This window comes from Typopeltis vanoorti, chromosome 5, assembly GCF_054136105.1.
Source record: "Typopeltis vanoorti isolate ZY-2024b chromosome 5, IOZ_Tvanoo_1.0, whole genome shotgun sequence".
NCBI lineage: Eukaryota > Metazoa > Arthropoda > Arachnida > Uropygi > Thelyphonidae > Typopeltis > Typopeltis vanoorti.
In genome coordinates, this window is record NC_143553.1 from 73696467 (window position 1) to 73716242 (window position 19776).

At 35.9% G+C, this 19776-nt stretch overlaps 1 protein-coding gene across 2 annotated transcripts in view; it reads left to right on the plus strand.

Moving 5' to 3' along the window:
• The window catches only part of Tim17b (Translocase of the inner mitochondrial membrane 17b), a 116648-nt gene that overhangs the window by 48177 nt on the left and 48695 nt on the right, over window positions 1-19776 (plus strand). For both annotated transcript variants that reach the window (XM_090393175.1, XM_090393176.1), the window contains exon 4: window positions 9634-9762. In XM_090393175.1, coding sequence (XP_090249301.1) covers window positions 9634-9762 — 129 coding nt within the window. The remainder of the gene's footprint in view (window positions 1-9633; window positions 9763-19776) is intronic.

The window sequence follows — 19776 nt, forward strand, 5'->3', positions numbered from 1 at the left end:
ATACATCAGTATAAACCAAAATAAACACAGAGTGTTTATTTTGGTTTATATTAAACTAAAGTTTTATTCTAACATGGTAGTTGTTTCCATAAATTTCATGATGTATCAGTAGTCTTAATCACAATGTACCATATATTATCGCATATAATGCGAAAAATTTATGGTCTAAAGTTAGGGGTTCTCATTATATGCAGATCTTAAAAAATCTAACATCTTATTAGACTTGCACACACAATATACTACCTAATGCCTATGCAACCAAATCTACTTGACCCACTCGCATTCGGCGACCAAATGTGCATCGTATCTGTGCATAAAGCCAGTAATGTAAGTAGTGCTAGATTTAAATTGCGTGTCGTGCAGTTTGCAGAAGAACATAATAACAGTGTTGCTATGAGAGTCCTGAAAAAATCCCCAAAACGAAACGTGCCGATCGTGGAGATTTAGCATCCTTTCCAGAACTCGAAGCAGAGCTAAATTAATGGATTTTGATGCGACGGCAAGATGGCATTATAGTAACAAGAAATGCGATTCATTTTCGAGCTCTACAACTCAAGAATGGTAAATTCAAGGACACACCAGGTATTTCATCTTTTCTTGCTTCGCTTGGGTGGTGCAACAGATTTATGGAATGCAAAGCATTAACATTACGACACCGAACAAAAATTGTGCAGAAGTTACCAAAGCAGCTTGAAGAAAAAGTGGAGTCCTTCCATAAATTTATCATAAAATTACTGAAGTGTCATGGATATGAACTTTCCCAAATTGGCAATATGGATGAGATGCCCATGTACTTTGATATGCCTGGGAATCCAACAGTAAACTCAGTTGGTGAAAAGAGTGTCCTCATAAAAACAACGGGACATGAAAAAACGCATTTTACCGTTGTTCTAGCATGCATGGCAGACGGAACCAAATTAAAGCCAACAGTGATATTTAAAAGGAAGACAATTCCGAAGCATATGAAATTTCCACCAAGTGTCTTTGTTCGCACCAATCAGAAAGGTTGGATGGATGAAGAAGGTGTACAATTGTCACTGGATCAAGTATGGAACATACGTCCAGGCAGCTTGTTACGTCAACAAAGCATGCTAGTCTGGGATATGTTCTGGGCACGTTTAACGGAGGCAAACAAAGAGAAAGCACGTGAGCTACGTACAAATCTAGCAGTCATACCGGATGGCCTAACTTCTGTTTTGCAGCCGCTTGATTAATCTGGATGCTGCAGATCATCCAGACTGTCTGTAAGCAAGTTTACTGTCCGACCAAAGATGCAAGAACCGCGGTTGGCGTGATGCCAAGAAGAATCAATTCATGTTGAAGGGAAGAAAAGATTAAGGCAATGTACAAATTCATCAACAACCCACAAAATCATGTACTTTATATAAAATTTTCCAACTGTTGTACAAGCAAAACAGTTACCACTTTAAAACTAGAATTTTCGTAAATGAAAAGCTAATTTTCCACCGTATAATAATAAACACTCGTTATTGAGAACCCTTTTAGCGGAATGGATTCACCTTCTTCTGCCCTGCACAGATGTGTCTGTAATATTTATTCTTTTCTCTCCTAACATCGTGGTTTATGATCTTAATCCTGACTTATTCCCTCATATAATTTCCTTAGCCTAATTTCAATAAAAGTTCTTTACTTGATGCATCAATTCCTATGCAATCTCAATATTTAATCTGGGCTGTTAAACTTTCTTAAGAGTAGTGCACGTGGATTGAAGACAAAGAGATTGCCATTGGATAGCGCCAATTCCTTTGTTTCAGTGCCAGTTCCTTTTCAGATTCAGAGAAAATTTCTATTATACTGCGCCACCCTAAATCCTAGACTATTGAACAATGCAAAATCAAGGAACTAGAACTCAGTTTAGTACACTGTCTAATATCTCTTAAGCACTTTCGTTAAATTCTAAATTCATCAAATAACTAAAATTCATTTCACAGTTGTAGCCCCCCATATACCTCCCGCCTTGGTTCTAACTTAATGAGCAGTGCAATAGAAAGGAAATCAGTCAAGACATCAATTAATATTAAAGAAAAACATTTAATTACAAAATCAGACAATTTACACTTTATGAATGAACTCTGACATAGAATTGCACTAACTTTAGGGAATGAGTATACTCAACTAAAATTTCCAATTCTCCCATAATATGTTAAAACATTATTTCAAGTAGGAAATTCTATCAAACGTTAATTATCCATTTTACACATAACAATGCTAAAGGTCTGCATTTATCAATAACAGAGTTATCTCAACGAGCTTCCACACAATTCCTCCATCCAAAACTTAAAGTTCCTTTAGCATAATAACTAAAGTCCTTTCATTAATCGAAACATTATAAACATAAAATCCTTTTTACAATTACAAGTTGTTCCCCTCAATACAATTATATAACAGATCAAAATTCCACCAAAGGCTGGGGAATTATTTGACCATCACATACATCTTGGCAGAACTTCGTTTCCTTGATCCTTCTCTTAATTGATTTCATCTGCACTATTCAACTGATGGGCTCGGACTAAACACATCTCTGCCAAAAAAAGGTAAATCTGGCTCGCTGTTCTCGGGTCAACTGTCTCGGCATGGCGTATTGATCTCCATGCTGATCGGGATCTCTGATTCGCTGCGCTATTTGTTTACTGGCGAACTTGCCATAGACGCTTCAGTGTGCTCCGACGGCCTCTATCTCGATGACTGCTCCAATTCAGGGAGATGGGGGGGGGGACTAGCACTGCTACGCTTTTTAAATCATGCACCTGATGTTTCCTCCCTACGTCATCTTGCTCTCTCTCCCTTTTCCCCACGACACCTTACTTTTTCCAGCACCTAGCGCCACACTCTCCCCTAGCGTGCTTTACGGAGGGAACCCGCGTGAGCATCCTACTTGGTGCACGTGTTTAGTTTCAGGCCATCATTGTCTAATCCAATTATCTTTCTCTCAGCAGTACACAAGTATTTGTACAAAATCCACATAGTTTTTAAACATTAGAAAATTTACAATAATTATTTACAACATGATGCATAGACAAGTTTTACATAAATTACTAATGTTGCTTATAAAATACAATTAGCTTTATTTCTTCTGATATACCATTATTGGCCCCAGGAATGTTATTGCATGTTAAATCTGAATGAGACATAAATGGATTTAACTTCTGTTTCATTTAGAATTTAACATCTCACATCTGTAGTCAGACAATACAGTAAGCGTATTGCCTGGATTATTCTGTATACTCCAGGTACTGATATAATAGATAAACTTTGACTTTTGGGGGAAGAATAAGGTAATCTAGTTAGCTTATAGACAGTTTGTAATTGATGTTTATTTATTTATTTTTTTTTCAGATACCCTTTTTGTTTAAATTAAAATGCCACATTTCATCGTTTCCAGAAGGAGCAGTAATCAAAATATTTGAATGCTTCAATATTTTGTGTTCTTAATTTTTGTTTTTCTTGTTATCCATGAAAATGCCTCAGTTACTATTAGGCAAAATATTAGATTAAAATGTTCAATTTTTTTTCCTTTTATGTTAATAAACCACTGATGCTCTTTATCAACACACAAGAATAAAGACATTGATTATGTTATTCCTGATGCTTCTTATTACTTCAGGATGTCACTTCCTGTTTCAAATATTATACACAGGATATGAAATAGATAATCATTTAGCTTTAAGTGAGAATTATTTTTTAAAAGAGGAAAATGTATACACATTTTAAAATAATCAAAGTTTGAGCAGCTTTCACACGTGAACTCATGTGTGAAAGGCACAAACATAGGAATATTATTGGAGAAAAGGTGAGACTGTTCAGTAGACTACTTGCCATCTTGGTCACTCACCTCTGGATCCTCTTTACTACTTTCTCATCTCCAAGAAACCCACCAGGGTGATTAGACCTGAACATATAAAGGCCTTATAAAGACAAATAACTACGGCATTATATCCATGTGGTATTGTAGCCAAATAATCCTATGAGCTATCTTGGCAAATTTAGCAATATGCCCTCTAAACTTCAACTCTGTCTACTACTGCCCAAATCTCTAGCTTCGTTTATATCCTGGAGTGCTATTCCAGAAATCAGTGTGGTAGCATGTAATCTGTTTATCCCAAATGCATAACTCTGCATTTCTCCACATTAAACTGATAGTCATTATTTTTGGCCCATACTAACAACCTATTTAAATAATCTAGCAAGCTCTCTACCCAATTTTGCATCATCAGCAAACAGATGAATATTTCCCTTCAAATTGCTTCCTATATCATTTATATACAAATTAAACAGTAATGGCCTTAGCACAGAGCCCTGTGGTACACCACTAATCACCTACCTTCTCCTGAATTCTGCTCCTCTGTATACTACTTTTTGGTATCTGTCCATCAGCCACCCTTTTATTCATATCGCCAGTTTCATATTCATCCCCGTTTGTTTCAGTTTGCATAATAGAGTTCCATGTGGTATCCTGTCAAACACCATTGAAAAATTCAGCAGTAGTATCTTCACGTTCTAATTCCCTTTATTCAACTCAGCTGTCACTCTATGAGTAACACTGTATAAAAAGTTAGTAGATTACTAAGGCATGACCAACTCTTCACAGAGTATCATATTCTTATCCACTCATTCCTGAATCCTTTTTTTAGTGTACTTTAACCATCACTCCTCGGTTGTTACTACAGACTTAGATCCTCATATTATTTTGCCTTCCTTCCACTCTCTTGAAACTTTGCCAGAGCTGAGATTTAAAGAGACTAGTCAGAGACATTGTTACCACGCATGCACATTCTTTAAAATGCAAGCTTATATCCAATATAATCTAATCCCACGGCTATTTACCTTGAGATTCTGCAGTATCCAAAAAACTGCCAATTCATCCACCTCTGTTCCCACATATTTTGTCACAGCAGTCACCTCACTTGGATAATATACCCTTGCAAAGTGGTGACAATAGATCGATCTGGAAGTAAGTTTAATAGAAAACTTACTAATGAAATATTATGTTTTATGTTGGACATTCATAATGTCTTGTTCATTCCTTTACAATATGCACTAGTAGATAGGATAATCTCTGATTATTATTATTTTTTTATACAATGAAATCTGTGGTGAATTCATCACTAAAAAACACGTACTAACCACAGTGATAAGTTTAATATGTAAATATTTCATCCCAAGTATCTTGGGACATCCTCAATACAGTAATTCAAACAATATTAAGAATAACATACAGTTAGAGCACATGATTACAATAGAATCCCAATATGCGTGCAGTAGCATGTTATAGAATTAAATTAAACAAACAAATAAAAAATATAACATATATAAAGAGATTTTACACAATTTTGTATGACAATTTTCCATACTTTAGGAATAGCAAGAACGTCATTACGGTTTAAATTTGGTCTGTGTAGTAGAGCATCATCACTTTCTTTATATAAATGTTTATGTTTATATAAAGATCTATGTAAAAGTTTTGTCTTTTCACAATGGATCCTATGGTTTGGGTTTTCAACTCTGTGTTGAGCGAGGCCAGATTTCTGTGGTTTGAAAAGACGAATGTGGTCCTGATGTTCTGAAATGCGTTTCTGAACAGATCTACCTGTCTTGTCTATAGTAAGACAACTTGCAGGAGCATGGGACCTCATACATGCCAGATAACATCAGAGGTGAGAGTTTGTCTTTACGAGAAGGTAACAAGTTATAGATTTGGTTGATGGGTTTGTAGGCAGTGGCAAGATTGTATTTCTTCATAATTTTTGAAAGACGTTCAAAGATGCCTTTGATATAAGGTATGGGAATCCTATGGGCTTCTTCTTATCTAGGTTGATGTGTGGAGAAGTGACTGATGATTTTTTGAGTTGTTTTAAGATTGTATCCATTTAGTATGGCTGTATTTTTGATTATTTCTAATTCTTGGTTTAGAGATTCTTCAGAGGAACAGAATCTGTGTGCTCTGGTAACTAATGATTTTATGATGCCAAATTTTTGAGATGGATGATGAGCGGAAGAATTGTGAATGTACCAACCTGAAAATGTAGGCTTGCGATAGAACCATCTTCTTTTCTTTGAATGTGTAAATCCAGAAAGGAGATACCCTGTGGAGATTCTTTTTCTAGCATAAAGTTGATGCGAGGGTGAAGGCTTATTTTATCTAGAAACAGGTATAATTCTTGTTCGGAATGATCCCAGACTGCAAAAAAGTCATCGACATATCGTAGCCAAATTTTTGGTTTGGGTTCAGATGTGAAAATTTTTTCTTCAATGTATTGTAGAAACAGGTTTGCTAAGTTTGGCTATAAGGGAGACCCCCATTGCTGTTCCTTCCTCTTGCTTGTAAATTTTTCCTTTCCAAGTGAAGTAACCGGACATAATAACAAATTTGAATAATTCAACAATATCAGATGGAAATTTTTGAGTTAATAACTCTACTGTTTCCTTATAGGGAATGTTAGTGAAGAGGGAGACAATGTCGAAGCTAGTTAACATGTTAGTTTTTAACAGTTGAATGTCTTTTATTTTTGCGTGAAACTGTAGAATTTTTAATTGATGAGGCTAAGTGGCCTATGTGAGTACGGAGAAGGTTAGATAAAAATCTTGATAACTTGTAAGTCGGGATACTAAGAGAATCTACATTGGGTCTGAGTGGAACGTTATTCTTGTGAAGCTTAGGTAAGCCATATATTCTAGTAGGTCTAGCATGTTTTTTATTGTTTCTTCATCTAAAGAAGAGGTATCATCATGTAACTTATTTAGTTTCTTGAGTTGTCTTTTTGTAGGATCATAATCCAGTTTGGCATAAGTATTTCGATCTTGGAGTAGTAAATTAATTTTTCGGTCATATGAATTGGTATCTAGATCCACAGTGGTGTTTCCTTTGTCAGCTCTGGTGATGATTATGTTTTTATTAAGTCTTAAGGAGGTAAGAGCTTTCAATTCTGATGGTGGGATATTTAAGTCCGAAGGTTTGGCATCATAGATTATTTTTGCTATTTTGAAACAAAGTCTATTGCCTTCAGTACTGGAAAGATGGCCGATGTTTCTCTCAGTGTTATGTATAAAATCTAAATATGGAAAACACTTAGGTAAAATTGCAAATTTATGACCTCTTCTAGAACATTTAATTCATCTGTTGTTAGTGGACGGTTAGATAACTTGACCACCCATTTTTCCATCGTTAAATTGTTAGTAATTTTCTTAGATCGATTTAGCAAGTTAATGTATTTTGTATGTAGATTAATATTATTTTTATCAAATGCTATTATCTCTGAATTTTATGAGACACTGATAATCAATTGTAGCAGTTCTTGATTTAAAGTATTTGACAATTCTGGTTCTGTAATTTTAAAATTATTTGTTGCCAATTCATGTTTAGAAACTCATAACTAATTAAGTAGTAAGGAATGACTTGCTTTCTGATAGATTTTATGAGCACCTGGAGATTTAATGACCTTTTTTAGTTTTGCAAATGTTGGAATGAGTTTATCGTGTCTGCACTTTTTTAAAAAAAAGAGATTCTAGCATGTTGCTTACCCTGTTTCAATTGAAGTTTGCCTACTAAGTTGGTCTTCTGTGCTGTCAGTTCCTGTGAAGGAATAAGACCGTGTTGTTACTCATCAACCAGATCTATAACTTGTTACCTTCTCCTAAAAACAAACTCTCACCTCTGATGTTACCTGCCGTGTATGATATTGTTGAATTATTCAAATTTGTTATTATGTCCGGTTACTTCACTTGGAAAGGAAAAATTTACAAGCAAGAGGAAGGAACAGCAATGGGGGTCTCCCTTATAGCCAAACTTAGCAAACCTGTTTCTAGAATACCTTGAAGAAAAAATTTTCACATTTGAACCCAAACCAAAAATTTGGCTACGATATGTCGATGACTTTTTTGCAGTCTGGGATCATTCCGAACAAGAATTACACCTGTTTCTAGATAAAATAAACCTTCTTCACCCTCTCATCAACTTTATGCTAGAAAAAGAATCTCCACAGGGTATCTCCTTTCTGGATTTACATATTCAAAGAAAAGAAGATGGTTCCAGCCTACATTTTCAGATCGCTGCATTTACAATTCTTCCGCTCATCATCCATCTCAAAAATTTGGCATCATAAAATCATTAGTTACCAGAGCACACAGATTTTGCTCCTCTGAAGAATCTCTAAACCAAGAATTAGAAATAATCAAAAATACAGCCATACTAAATGGATACAATCTTAAAACAACTCAAAAAATCATCAGTCACTTCCCCACACATCAACCTAGATAAGAAGAAGCCCATAGGATTCCCATACCTTATATCAAAGGCACATCTCTGAACGTCTTTCAAAAATTATGAAGAAATCTTGCCACTACCTACAAACCCATCAACCAGATCTATAACTTGTTACCTTCTCCTAAAAACAAAGTCTCACCTCTAATGTTACCTGGCATGTATGAGGTCCCATGCTCCTTCAAGTTGTCTTACTATGGACAAGACAGGTAGATCTGTTCAGAAACGCATTTCAGAACATCAGGACCACATTCGTCTTTTCAAACCACAGAAATGTGGCCTCGCTCAACACAGAGTTGAAAACCCAAACCATAGGATCCATTGTGAAAAGACAAAACTTTTACATAGATCTTTATATAAGCATGAACGTTTATATAAAGAAAGTGCTGAAGCTCTACTACACAGACCAAATTTAAACCGTAATGACGTTGTTGCTATTCCTAAAGTATGGGAAATTTTCATACAAAATTGTCTAAAATAATCTTTTTTTTGTTTGTTTAGTTTAATTCTATAACACGCTTCTTCTTCTTCTGCAGCTTCTCCCACTTAAGTGGGGTCACTGTTGATAATGAGTCTCCTCCACACCTTCCTGTCTTGGGCTGTCACCACATCAAAGTTCTTCATCCTCAAGTCCTCTTCTACCAACTCCCTCCATCTCTTCTTTGGCTGCCCACGCTTCCTCCTTCCTTGCACATCCATCTGCATGACCCTTCTTCCCACATATTCGTCCTCCCTCCTCATCACATGACCAAACCATCTCAACCTTGTCTCTTGTATTTTTGCTCCTAAGTTCGTAACTTTCACTGTTCCCCTGACATAGTCATTTCTCAGATGATCCTTTCTGGTCACACTGCACATCCACCTAAGCATTCTCATCTCTGCTACTTCCATCCTGCTGATGTTATTTTTCCTCAGGGCCAAGTTTCTATAGCATATGTCATAGCTGGCCTCACTACTGTCCTATAGATTTTGCCTTTCAGATTGATTGGCACCCTCTTATCGCATAACACTCCAGTCATCTCCCTCTAGTTCCTCCAACCCACTTGTATCCTGCATCCCACTTCCTTCTCAGCTCCTCCATCTTCTTCCACTGTTGAACCTAAGTATCTAAAGTCTCTCACCTTCCTGATGACGTTTCCTTCCAACTCTATAACACGCTACTGCACGCATATTGGGATTCCATTGTAATCATGTGCCCTAACTGTATGTTATTCCTAGTATTGTTTGAATTACTGTACTGAGGATGTCCCAAGATACTTGGGATGAAATATTTACATATTAAAACTTATCACTGTGGTTAGTACATGTGTTTTTTACTGATTATTATTTATTTTTTTATTTTTTTTGTTTCCCAGGTAGCTTTGCAGTTTGGGGTGGACTCTTTTCTACTATTGATTGTTCCTTAGTACATATTAGGAAAAAGGAAGATCCATGGAATTCTATAACCAGTGGTGCATTAACTGGTGCTATTCTTGCAGTTAGAAGTAAGTCAAAATTTTATATCTGTTATGAAGATACTGTACATTGGGTGAATTTGTGAAATTATATTTGAATTTTGCTATAGCGAACTTCCTGGGACCACACTAGTAGTTATAGAAGATAGCTTCCCACAGTGAATTCTTTAGAACATAATTATGATTGTAGCAATTTGACTGAGAAAAATTTTTGGCAGTTTTTATAATAAGTTTGCTATATGTAATGTAGCAAACGTATAGAAAATTTCAAATAGAAAAATCTGAGAGAGACCTGTATGGCTAATTCCATGATGGACACAGGAGCTTGTGAAAGATGTCATACCTGGCTAGTAAAGAAATACATGCTTTTATATAATAAAAGAGATATAGGAAGCTTAATCTTTTGTGACAATAGGCAAACAATAGCTTATAGGAAGTTTTGTAGAAGAAAGTTTTGAAAATGGCAAGATGTTTTTAGAAAGTGCCCCAAAAATATTTATTACCAAAAAATAGCCCCAAAATCATCATCAGTCCTCCTCCCCCAAACAATTCTTCTGTTCTAATTAAGGTGATACAAATCTCTTGTTGTTCAACTGCCAGTAAGCAAAACTCTAAGATAGAGAACTACGAATCTATGAGTTTCATATATACCGAAAAACTATCGTTGAATCCAAGTGTAAATGACCACTTGGTAGTACAACACCAAGGCAACTCGAAGCAAAGGTGGAGCACGCTCCCTCACTATCCTTGATATTTTCTCATAATGTAAAACCACAGCCCCTAGGGGATTTAATACTGTAATTACATTATGAGGAGAGGTCACTACCCAGACTGGTTTCAACCTTTTTTGAGGTCTCATAAGTGAGTAGGTAGACCCCGAAGATAACAAGGTTTAAGTGAAAAGAACTTGCATACCTTTACTATACGAATGCAATAAAGGTGTCTTTGTATATTATAACATAAATTGAAAGCCAAACGGCTATTTTTCTGGCATCCTTAATAATAATTAAGGGGATACAAATCCCTTGTTGTTCAGCTGCGTCAGTAAGCAAAACTCTAAGATTGAGAACTACGAATCTATGAGTTTTATATATACCGAAAAATTTCATATATACCCTAGGGACTATGTTTTTACATTATGAGAAAATATCAAGGATAGTGAGGGAGCTTGCTCCCCCTTTGCTGCTTCAAGTTGCCTTGGTGTTAAGCGGTCATTTACACTTGGATTCGCCGATAGTTTTTCGGTATATATGAAACTCATAGATTCGTAGTTCTTGATCCTAGAGTTTTGCTTACTGGCAGTTGAACAACAAGGGATTTGTATCCCCTTAATTATTATTAAGGATGCCAGAAAAATAGCCGTTTGGCTTTCAATTTATGTTATAATTCTTCTGTTCACTTAATTAAAAAAAATATTTTAACCTAAAAAGTTTCAGGCATCACGGTTTTCTTTGATATTACTTCATTTTTACCAATGCACCATTAACGGAGATCCTTGGTGTTATCAGGCCATATTTTCCCTCTGACATATTTGAATATTGAAATTCACCATTTATTCAGGTTATTTTCCTGGAAAGGACAAATATATAAGATGGGACTGCAATGGATTCCCCCTCTTCCTCCCATCCATCACGGAATTTCAAAATGGAATTTCTAGAAGATCAAGCATTCAACACAGGTACACATAAATCAATAAATCTATGCTATATAGATGGTGTGTTTGCTGTTTGGCTTCATAGCCTAGATATATTAGAAATTAGTGTACTTAAATGGCTAGCATCCAAAAATACACTTCATATAAGAAAAAGACACTATCAGTGGTCTCCCTTTCCAAGATACAAGTTACATTACCAAATGGTTCATTCTTTCCTATTTATAGGAAATCCCCCCCACACACACACACACTGGAAGGTACTTATACAGGGTGTTTCAAAAGGATGTATACAACTTTGCAGAAGAACAGAGAATAACTTGGAAGATGTACAGAAGCTTAGTAAGTGTCTTAATAAATTGAAACACATCAAGTTTTGGTCAGGTAACTTTATCAAATTACAACACTAGATGGCATGATATGTCAAACCATTTGAAAATGGTGACTTTCAATGGTGTAGAGCAAGCACGTTGTGTGTTTTGGTTTGAGAAAACGAAATCTGCAACACAAGTTCAAAGGAATTTCCACACAAAATATGGCAAAGAACTTCCTAGTTCTTTGCCATATGTAGATCGTATGTGTCGTGTAGATTGCAGATCCACAATCTACACAAGACATAAGAATTTTGTGTAAACTGGCTGTTCTGTGTCATCTAAGGTCAACAGGAAGGCTGCCAATGCAGTTGTGGAAGAAGCTCTGGAAAGTCAACCAGATGGGCATCTTGTCAAGTTGGAATTCTGCATCTGACTGTGGCGTGTTTTACAACAGCGTCTACATTTAAGGCCCTACAAATTTACCCTCATTCAACATTTGAGGGAAAACAATGAGAAGATATGACAGGATTTCTTTAAGGAAATGATCAGTAGTATAGGACAAAATTAGGACTTTTTTCAACAAGATAGTTTTCAGTGATGAGCGCACTTTTCACATAAGTAGGCAAGTAAACACTCGCGACTTCAGAATTTGAGGGAAGCAAAAAATCCACACACCAGCATAGAACATGTTCACAGCACCCCAAAGGTTAACATTTTTTGTGCCATAAACGAAAAAAAAGTGTATGGACCTTTTTTTTTTTTTGAGTCTACCATTACTGGTGGTGTGTATCTGGACATTCTACAAGGGTACCTGATATCACAATTAGACACCTGATGACGTAAGGTTGTACCTTGACACCCATTTCCCAGGCAGACGGATTGGTAGAGGATCATCTGTAGCATGGACACTGCATTCCCCCTGATCTTACACCATTAGATTTTTTTTGTGGGGCTTTATGAAAGATCGAGTGTTTGTACCATCACTACCAGCCAATTTGGATGACCTGCGTTCCAGAATTATTGCTGCCATTGCTGAAGTTACCCCAGATATGCTCTGCCATCTGGGGTAATAGGAAATTGATTACAGATGGGATATATGTAGAATTACTGGAGGCAGTCATGTCATTCGAACTTTAACTGTCTGTATTGAAACTTTAAGTGTTAAAGTTTGAAGTTTCAACATACAGTTAAAGTTCGAATGACATTACTGCCTCCAGTAATTCTGCATACACACAGTAATAAAAATTGTTCATCTATGACTATTTACTTTCTGTTGTCATTCAAAGTTGTATACCCCCCCCCCCCTTTTGAAACACCCTGTATAAGCAATCATGCCATCCATTCCAACAGTATGGTTATTTTCAAAACACTTACACATGGAGCCAGAGCTACTTGTTCAAATGAGACAGTCCTTAGTACTGATCTTGAACTATTATTATTATTCCTGATACCTCCAAGGAGTCCGAAGACTCATAATTTTTACTAATAAAACTTTACCTATAATAAAAGATAACTTTGCAACTCTTTTTAAGCCATTATTTTTCCACAGTTAGGTGTATTTTTGGATGCTGGCCATTTAAGTGCGCTAAAAATCTATATGATTTGTGTCAAGGCCATGAGGTCAACCAGTAAATACATCTACATAGCATAGCTAACAAAATAGTGCATCCTCTACACACACACACACACACACACAATCAACACATAAGGATCAGAGCAAAACTATTCTCATTTCTTTATGTTCAAGATATGCCAGAAAAGATAGCTAATGTTCTCTGCAGTTATAATCTTCAGTTGCAAACCACACACCCATTTAGCAACCTTCATCTGTTACATCCTTTATCTGTACATCATCCTGAAGTGTATAAAGTTCTTTCTGCACAAGTTAATCTGCTTTGGACAGAATTGGTAATCTTGTTAGGGGAGTTAGGACTGGCAATTCATGTTCTGGAATAATAGAACAGAAGGAAGCTGTATTGCATTGAAGTTGCTGTAGGTCAGAGAGACTATTTTTGGAATCAGCATCAGTTGAGAAGCACTTCCTAAGCCCCCAACAAGTGGCTTCATTAGTTTACCAAAAATCTGGGAAACAGTCATTCTAAGACCACATTTAGCCTGACTCTCTCAATTAACATTGTTTTTATCTGGTCCTTAGATGATAGGACACTAGTTCCTTTTCAGTTACAATTTACATTATTTCTACTTCCTAATTACGTGCTCTGTATTTACCACATTTGTAATTTTATGCTCTGAAGATGCTGGTTGGAAATCCAGTAAATTACTTGTTTCTCTCTGTTGTTGTTTCTCTTACACTGTTAAGCAGTTATGAATAACCACCAACACCTAAGCCTATCTACACATCTTTTGTAGGATAGTGTATAGGTGAATAGAACAGCACAAGAATGATCAACTTTTTTTTTTTTCCTCCTCAATTCAGTTAATGATATTAAGTTAATTTGTGGTAATTTATTTTTTATTAACATATTTTATATTTACATCCTTTAAGAAAAAGTTGTATATCTGTAGTAAATACAACTACAATAAAATGATATACAGGCATAAGGCCCATAGAACCAATGCTATTTTAAGCTCAGTATTACAGTCAGTTAAAGCTTAAAAACGGGAGCAAACTGATTTTCTAAAAAGTGATGTCACAATCAATAGACAAAGGAAATGGCAGGAAATCATATGTTGATGACAGGACAATTTTATGCACAAGAACCATACATAGACAAAGAAAAATGACAAGAAATAATGGGAAATATAACAAAGGAATCAGTAGATAATAGTATATGGATGACAGAACACAAAGGATTGGCTGAAACCAAACATAAGGAACACAGAACAAAAACATGAGAGTACAAATACAAACAATAATAAGAAATGTAAAAACAAGAACCAGAACAGTATGAAATTATACAAATGAAAATGCAGAATTAATGTTTAAATTTCAAAATGCTACATCTGTGTAAATTAGTGACACTAATTGCCCACCATTTTCTTTGTTCTGTTTCACTCATTTTCTGTTGGTTTCATTTGTTGTCTCTTGATTTCTTGTGTGCAGTTTCCTTTGTTATATTTCTTCTGCTCCATCTCCTTTTGTGAGAATGGAGTGAAGGTGGTGATGGATGCTTTTTCCTTGTATTTATCCTAGGTGAACCTTGCACTGAAATAAACCATTTATTTGGTCCTCAAGGGTTCACTATAGCAAGCATCTATTATATAAGAGATTTTGTTCAGTGCAGTGTGTGTGAAATTCATTAAAGGGTAAAAGATGTGTGGAAAGAAAAGAAGGCTAGTAAACAAATATGTTAGAAGTGTTTTGAGACCAAGTGTCATTTATATGAGTTGAGCAAAATACATGGTAATGGAGTGAAGAATGTTAACAAATGGTAGCACAAACAAAAATGCTGACAAGATTGTTGTGAAAGTGGAAGGTCAAGAGAATTCATGAGAGAAGTAGTATACTTCCATGAGTCCTTCACTAGACAAAGTTTGAGCACAGTCAGTTGCAGCAGAAATATCACGAGTAGTAGAGCTGAAGCAAGGAATGTATGATAAAACATGAAAAGGAGGGTGAGAATTTTTTTTTATGGTGACAATAAGAAAAGTACTTAATGTGAGCATCTAATGCAAAATGATATTAGTGAGCCTGTCAGGATGCAGAGAGGTAAAGTCAAAGAGTAGATTTCTTTCAACAAGCACAAATGATTTGAAAGGCAAAAAGTATGGTAGGAAGAATTATTGTAAGAAGCAAAAAAGAAGAGTGAAAGAAGAAAGATATTGCAAGTGCTTTGCCACAGTATTATACAGGGGAATTGAGGAGGAGGACCATGATTGCAAATGAATCAGTGCCATAGGTTGTGCAGAAAGATTGGTGCATAGTTTGTAAATTGAATTTCATGGCCAGAAGAATTTATATAAGGCTGCACCTGAATAAATTTGGAGTCAGGCATGTGGAAAAAGCATTGTTTACTGTGAGTGTGGAAGTGCAAAGTCAGGAAAGCTGCTATTTTTTTGTGTGTGTTTAGTAGGGGAAAATGCAAGTGGGGCATGCCCTTGCTCATTAGACAAGTGAGTGTGAGAATAGCCAAAAAATGATATAGAATCTAAGCTCTTAAATTGCGAATTTGAGATAGTCAGTGTGTAAAGGTAGTGGTGGGTGCTAAGGGAATACTGCAGTTTGTGTACTCTAATGCCAGAAGCTTTAGGAATAAAAGAGAAATGTTTTTGGCATTTGTTGGTGCAGGCTGAATAAAAGTTATAGTTATTATTGAGACTTGGTTGATGGAGGATGACATAGTTACATGGATAGCATATGAAGTGTATAGTATTTTCATTGGATGGAGAGAGGGGTGCTGCTGATCATAGCAGATGTATTGCAGCCAGAAAGGAGTAGGACGTCATCAGGAGGACAGAGATGCAGAAGGCAGTGTGCTGAGATAATCTGGTGTGAAATAAAGGCCAACATATTTTATATATAGTGGGCTGCTGTTATAAGGCCAGGAGTGCAAGGGAAGATGTGGATGATATCACATTGAACTCTACACATATTGAAACAAATGGAGATGGATCTGAAGTTGGTGATACAGAACATAAGGTAACTAGCTGATAGACAGGTTCCAAAGAGTAGTCAATGTAAAGAGAGCTTGCAAGATGATTTAACTAGGCTGATTAGCATGGGAAAAGAATAATGAATGCCATTTTAATGAGGTTGCATTTTGGGATGAAAAGGTTACTAATCATATATTACACTGACAGAATACAGTTCTGTCAGTGTCAGGAAATTGATGAAAATAAAGATTTGGAAGTGTTATGGAGTTGAAATTTAGAGGGCATATTGCAACAGCAGCCAGAGTATCTCATAGGATTTACTAGATTCTTAAAAAATACACAAGCAAAAAAACAAGGCAATTATCATTCCTCTTTTATAGAGCTTTAATACAGCCACATCTAGTTTACCAAGGTTAAACAAATACACTTGTTCACTTGCATATGGTAAGTAGCAGCAGACTGGATAAAATAATTTAACCAAAAAATAAATTTATTTATTTATTTAGTGTATGATGTGCAGGTCTCAGGATATTACCTAAAATAGCATAAAAACAATTGTAAAAATCATATTAAAAGGGGTACAATAGGTTGAAATGATTAAACATCAAAATGAAGAATCAGGACTCAGAGCTTAATCCTTAAATCCCAGATCCACTCCAGGGATTCTGGGATCAGTGTAAAAAAAGTCCATTTATGCAAGAGATACTTACATCTTCCATATCCTGTTCTGATCCGATTTAAAGTGGTCCATACATGTCTAGGGAGATCGAAGCCCTCCAGACGAGATGTTGGATTTGAAATGGGAATTTGAAGATTGCAGGTATGTTGATGCTTATACTCTCCCCATGACTCGCATAGGCCTAAGTTCGGGCTGTTCATTTGTATTGCACCTGGATTTCAGTCTTTGTGAGGTATGGAAGAAAATGTCTTGGTGGATAGGCAAGGAACAATTTCCAATTATTTTTGTCCATAATTTACTTAAGGCTTGGGTCCTGCAAAGCGAGGGAGAGACCAAAAAAATAAATAATAATAACAACTTTTAGAAAACATCATGGAATATGCATCTTATAAAGGTCCATTCCAGTAATAAAAATTGGTATAATAAATTACATTTTCTAGAAAGTTTTTATTTTTCTTATTATCTGTTGACTTTTCCTTTTTCCTGAAGGAAATCTCCAATCATGATGCAATCAATCTATGTTGACTTATTGAAACATATATAAAAAATGGGTTGGGGTGGGGATTTGGGCAGCTGCATTTTTTTACATAGCAAGTAGGGTTTAGCACAATTTATCAAGCCCCATAAATCACTGTATGCAGATCTGGTCACTTGGTGACATAGTGAGCTGGCAGTGCAATATTCCTTATAAATATAGAAATGTATAAGTAGCCAAAAGTATTTTATAGGACTAAGGCAGAGGAAGTTCTTCAGTACATATCTGTAGGTAAGGGAGCGTAAGGACAGATCATCCCAGAAAATTCAGTAACAGTGTTGAAAAGGATGTCAGGACTAGATAATGAGTCTTCATAGAGAATGCCCATGCAGTAATAATAAAGGCATAGAAATGAAGGAAGGAGCACCACAAAAGAAATATCATGCAGGTAATATGATAATCAAGTTAAGGATATTCTTAATGGAGTGATTACTTGGGAAAAAAATGATGTGATAAAAGTGGATCGAAATTTCAGAAAAAAATACAAAGAATATATTTTGATACCCACTACTTAAGTGCAAGGAGTCAACTTCAAGTGCTATCAGTAGTGAATGACTCACCCACCACACTCACAGAACATGACCATAGGGTGCTACAAAGGATGATATGTAAAAACTGCCATTCATCGGCAGACACATTAAATGTGGAGTTCTGGGCATTGACTGGAACACAAATCTGCACAAAAACATTAAGAACCAAAGCTCACAACATGGGTTTCCGTGGTAGGACTGCAATATGGAAGTCCCACATTACCCAAACCAGCATGCTCTGTTGTGTTCAGTGGTGCAACAAGCATATACAGTGGGACATGTAAGCTTGGAAAGCTATGCTGCAAAGCAAGAAATCACTCTTCTTCCTCAACCAAGCAAATAGACGAGTGTGGGTGTGGCAGATGCCTGGTGAATGTCTCTACCAGAGTGTGTAACCCCAACTATGAAATTCAGAGGTGGCAGTGTGATGGTATGGTCCTGTTTTTCTTGGATCTCTGTTTGTGGTGCCACAAACGTTGAACTCCAAGAGGTATCTGAACATTCTGGACAATGCAATACTTCCTACTTTTCTGTCACAAGGTGACAGAAAAGTCACAAGTACTCTTGTGACTTTTCTGTGGAACTGACTATTGTCTCTTTCAGCAAGACAATGCACTGTCATGAGGCTGCTGCTGTAATTCATGCTTTGTGGACATGAATGTCACCAGACTTGACTGGCCTCCATAGAGCCTGATCTCAACCCTAATGAACATCTGTAGCATGAATTGGAGCATTGGGTTAGGTCAATGGACATTTGCCCCACAAAAGCCAGGACCTCATTGCATGCTTACAGAAAGAATGATCTAAACTTCCCATTGATCAGTAATGTATGTTTGTGAAAAATATGCCCTGTAAGATTGGTGCGGTCATCGCAACGAAAGAAGGTGCTACATCTTATTAAGGTGGACACCATGGCTGTTCCTCACAGTATGGTATCCATTGACTTGAAAGTGTTCTGTCCATGTCTTTTCTGTCTGTTTTTTTTTTTTTTTCTCTTGTCATTATATTTCCTTGTTTTATCTCTTATCGATCTCCCTTTTCTCATATTTTTTCAAGTTATCTTCCTTATTTCAAAAAGTTTCTGGAATCAAAGTTTGTTGCAGCCTAGCTTGTTCAGCCTCATTACAGAGTTCTTCAACAAATTTTCTTTTATCATCTTTCATTTTTTAAAAAAATTTTTTTTTACTTGTCTATTTTTCTCCTTGTATATTTTATTTATCCTCTTTTCTTCTTTAATTTGATTTTGAAGGAATTTTCTTCTTACTTCTCTTTTTTTCCTCATTTTAAAGCAGTATTTTGTCTCTTATCCATTGTTTCTGAATTATCTCCTGTTTTCCTAGTATTTCAGCTGTTTCATTGTATAATTGTTTTATATTCGAATTTTTTCTTTCACTTTATGTTATTGCTTCATATTTGCTTTTGATTATACAAGCAAAGTTTTCTGTAATATCCTCATTTTTCTGTTTATTTATATTGTACCAGTTTCATTTGCTCCTTGATTTAAATATCTTTGCTAGTTTCATTTTTATCTTTGCCACCAGTATATAGTCTGTATGTGTCTGCTCCTCTCCATGCTCTCACATCCTGCAAGGAGGATCTCCATGTTTGATTTATGGTTATGTGATCTATTTAGTTTTTACTCTTTCCATCTGGTGAGATCCAAGGTTTGTTTATGTATATTTTTATGTCGAAATATTTCACCTCCTATGATTCAAGGTGTGAAATAGGCAGCAGTCATTGAATTGCATTTTCATTTTCATCTCCTAGCCCTTCTTTTCCCA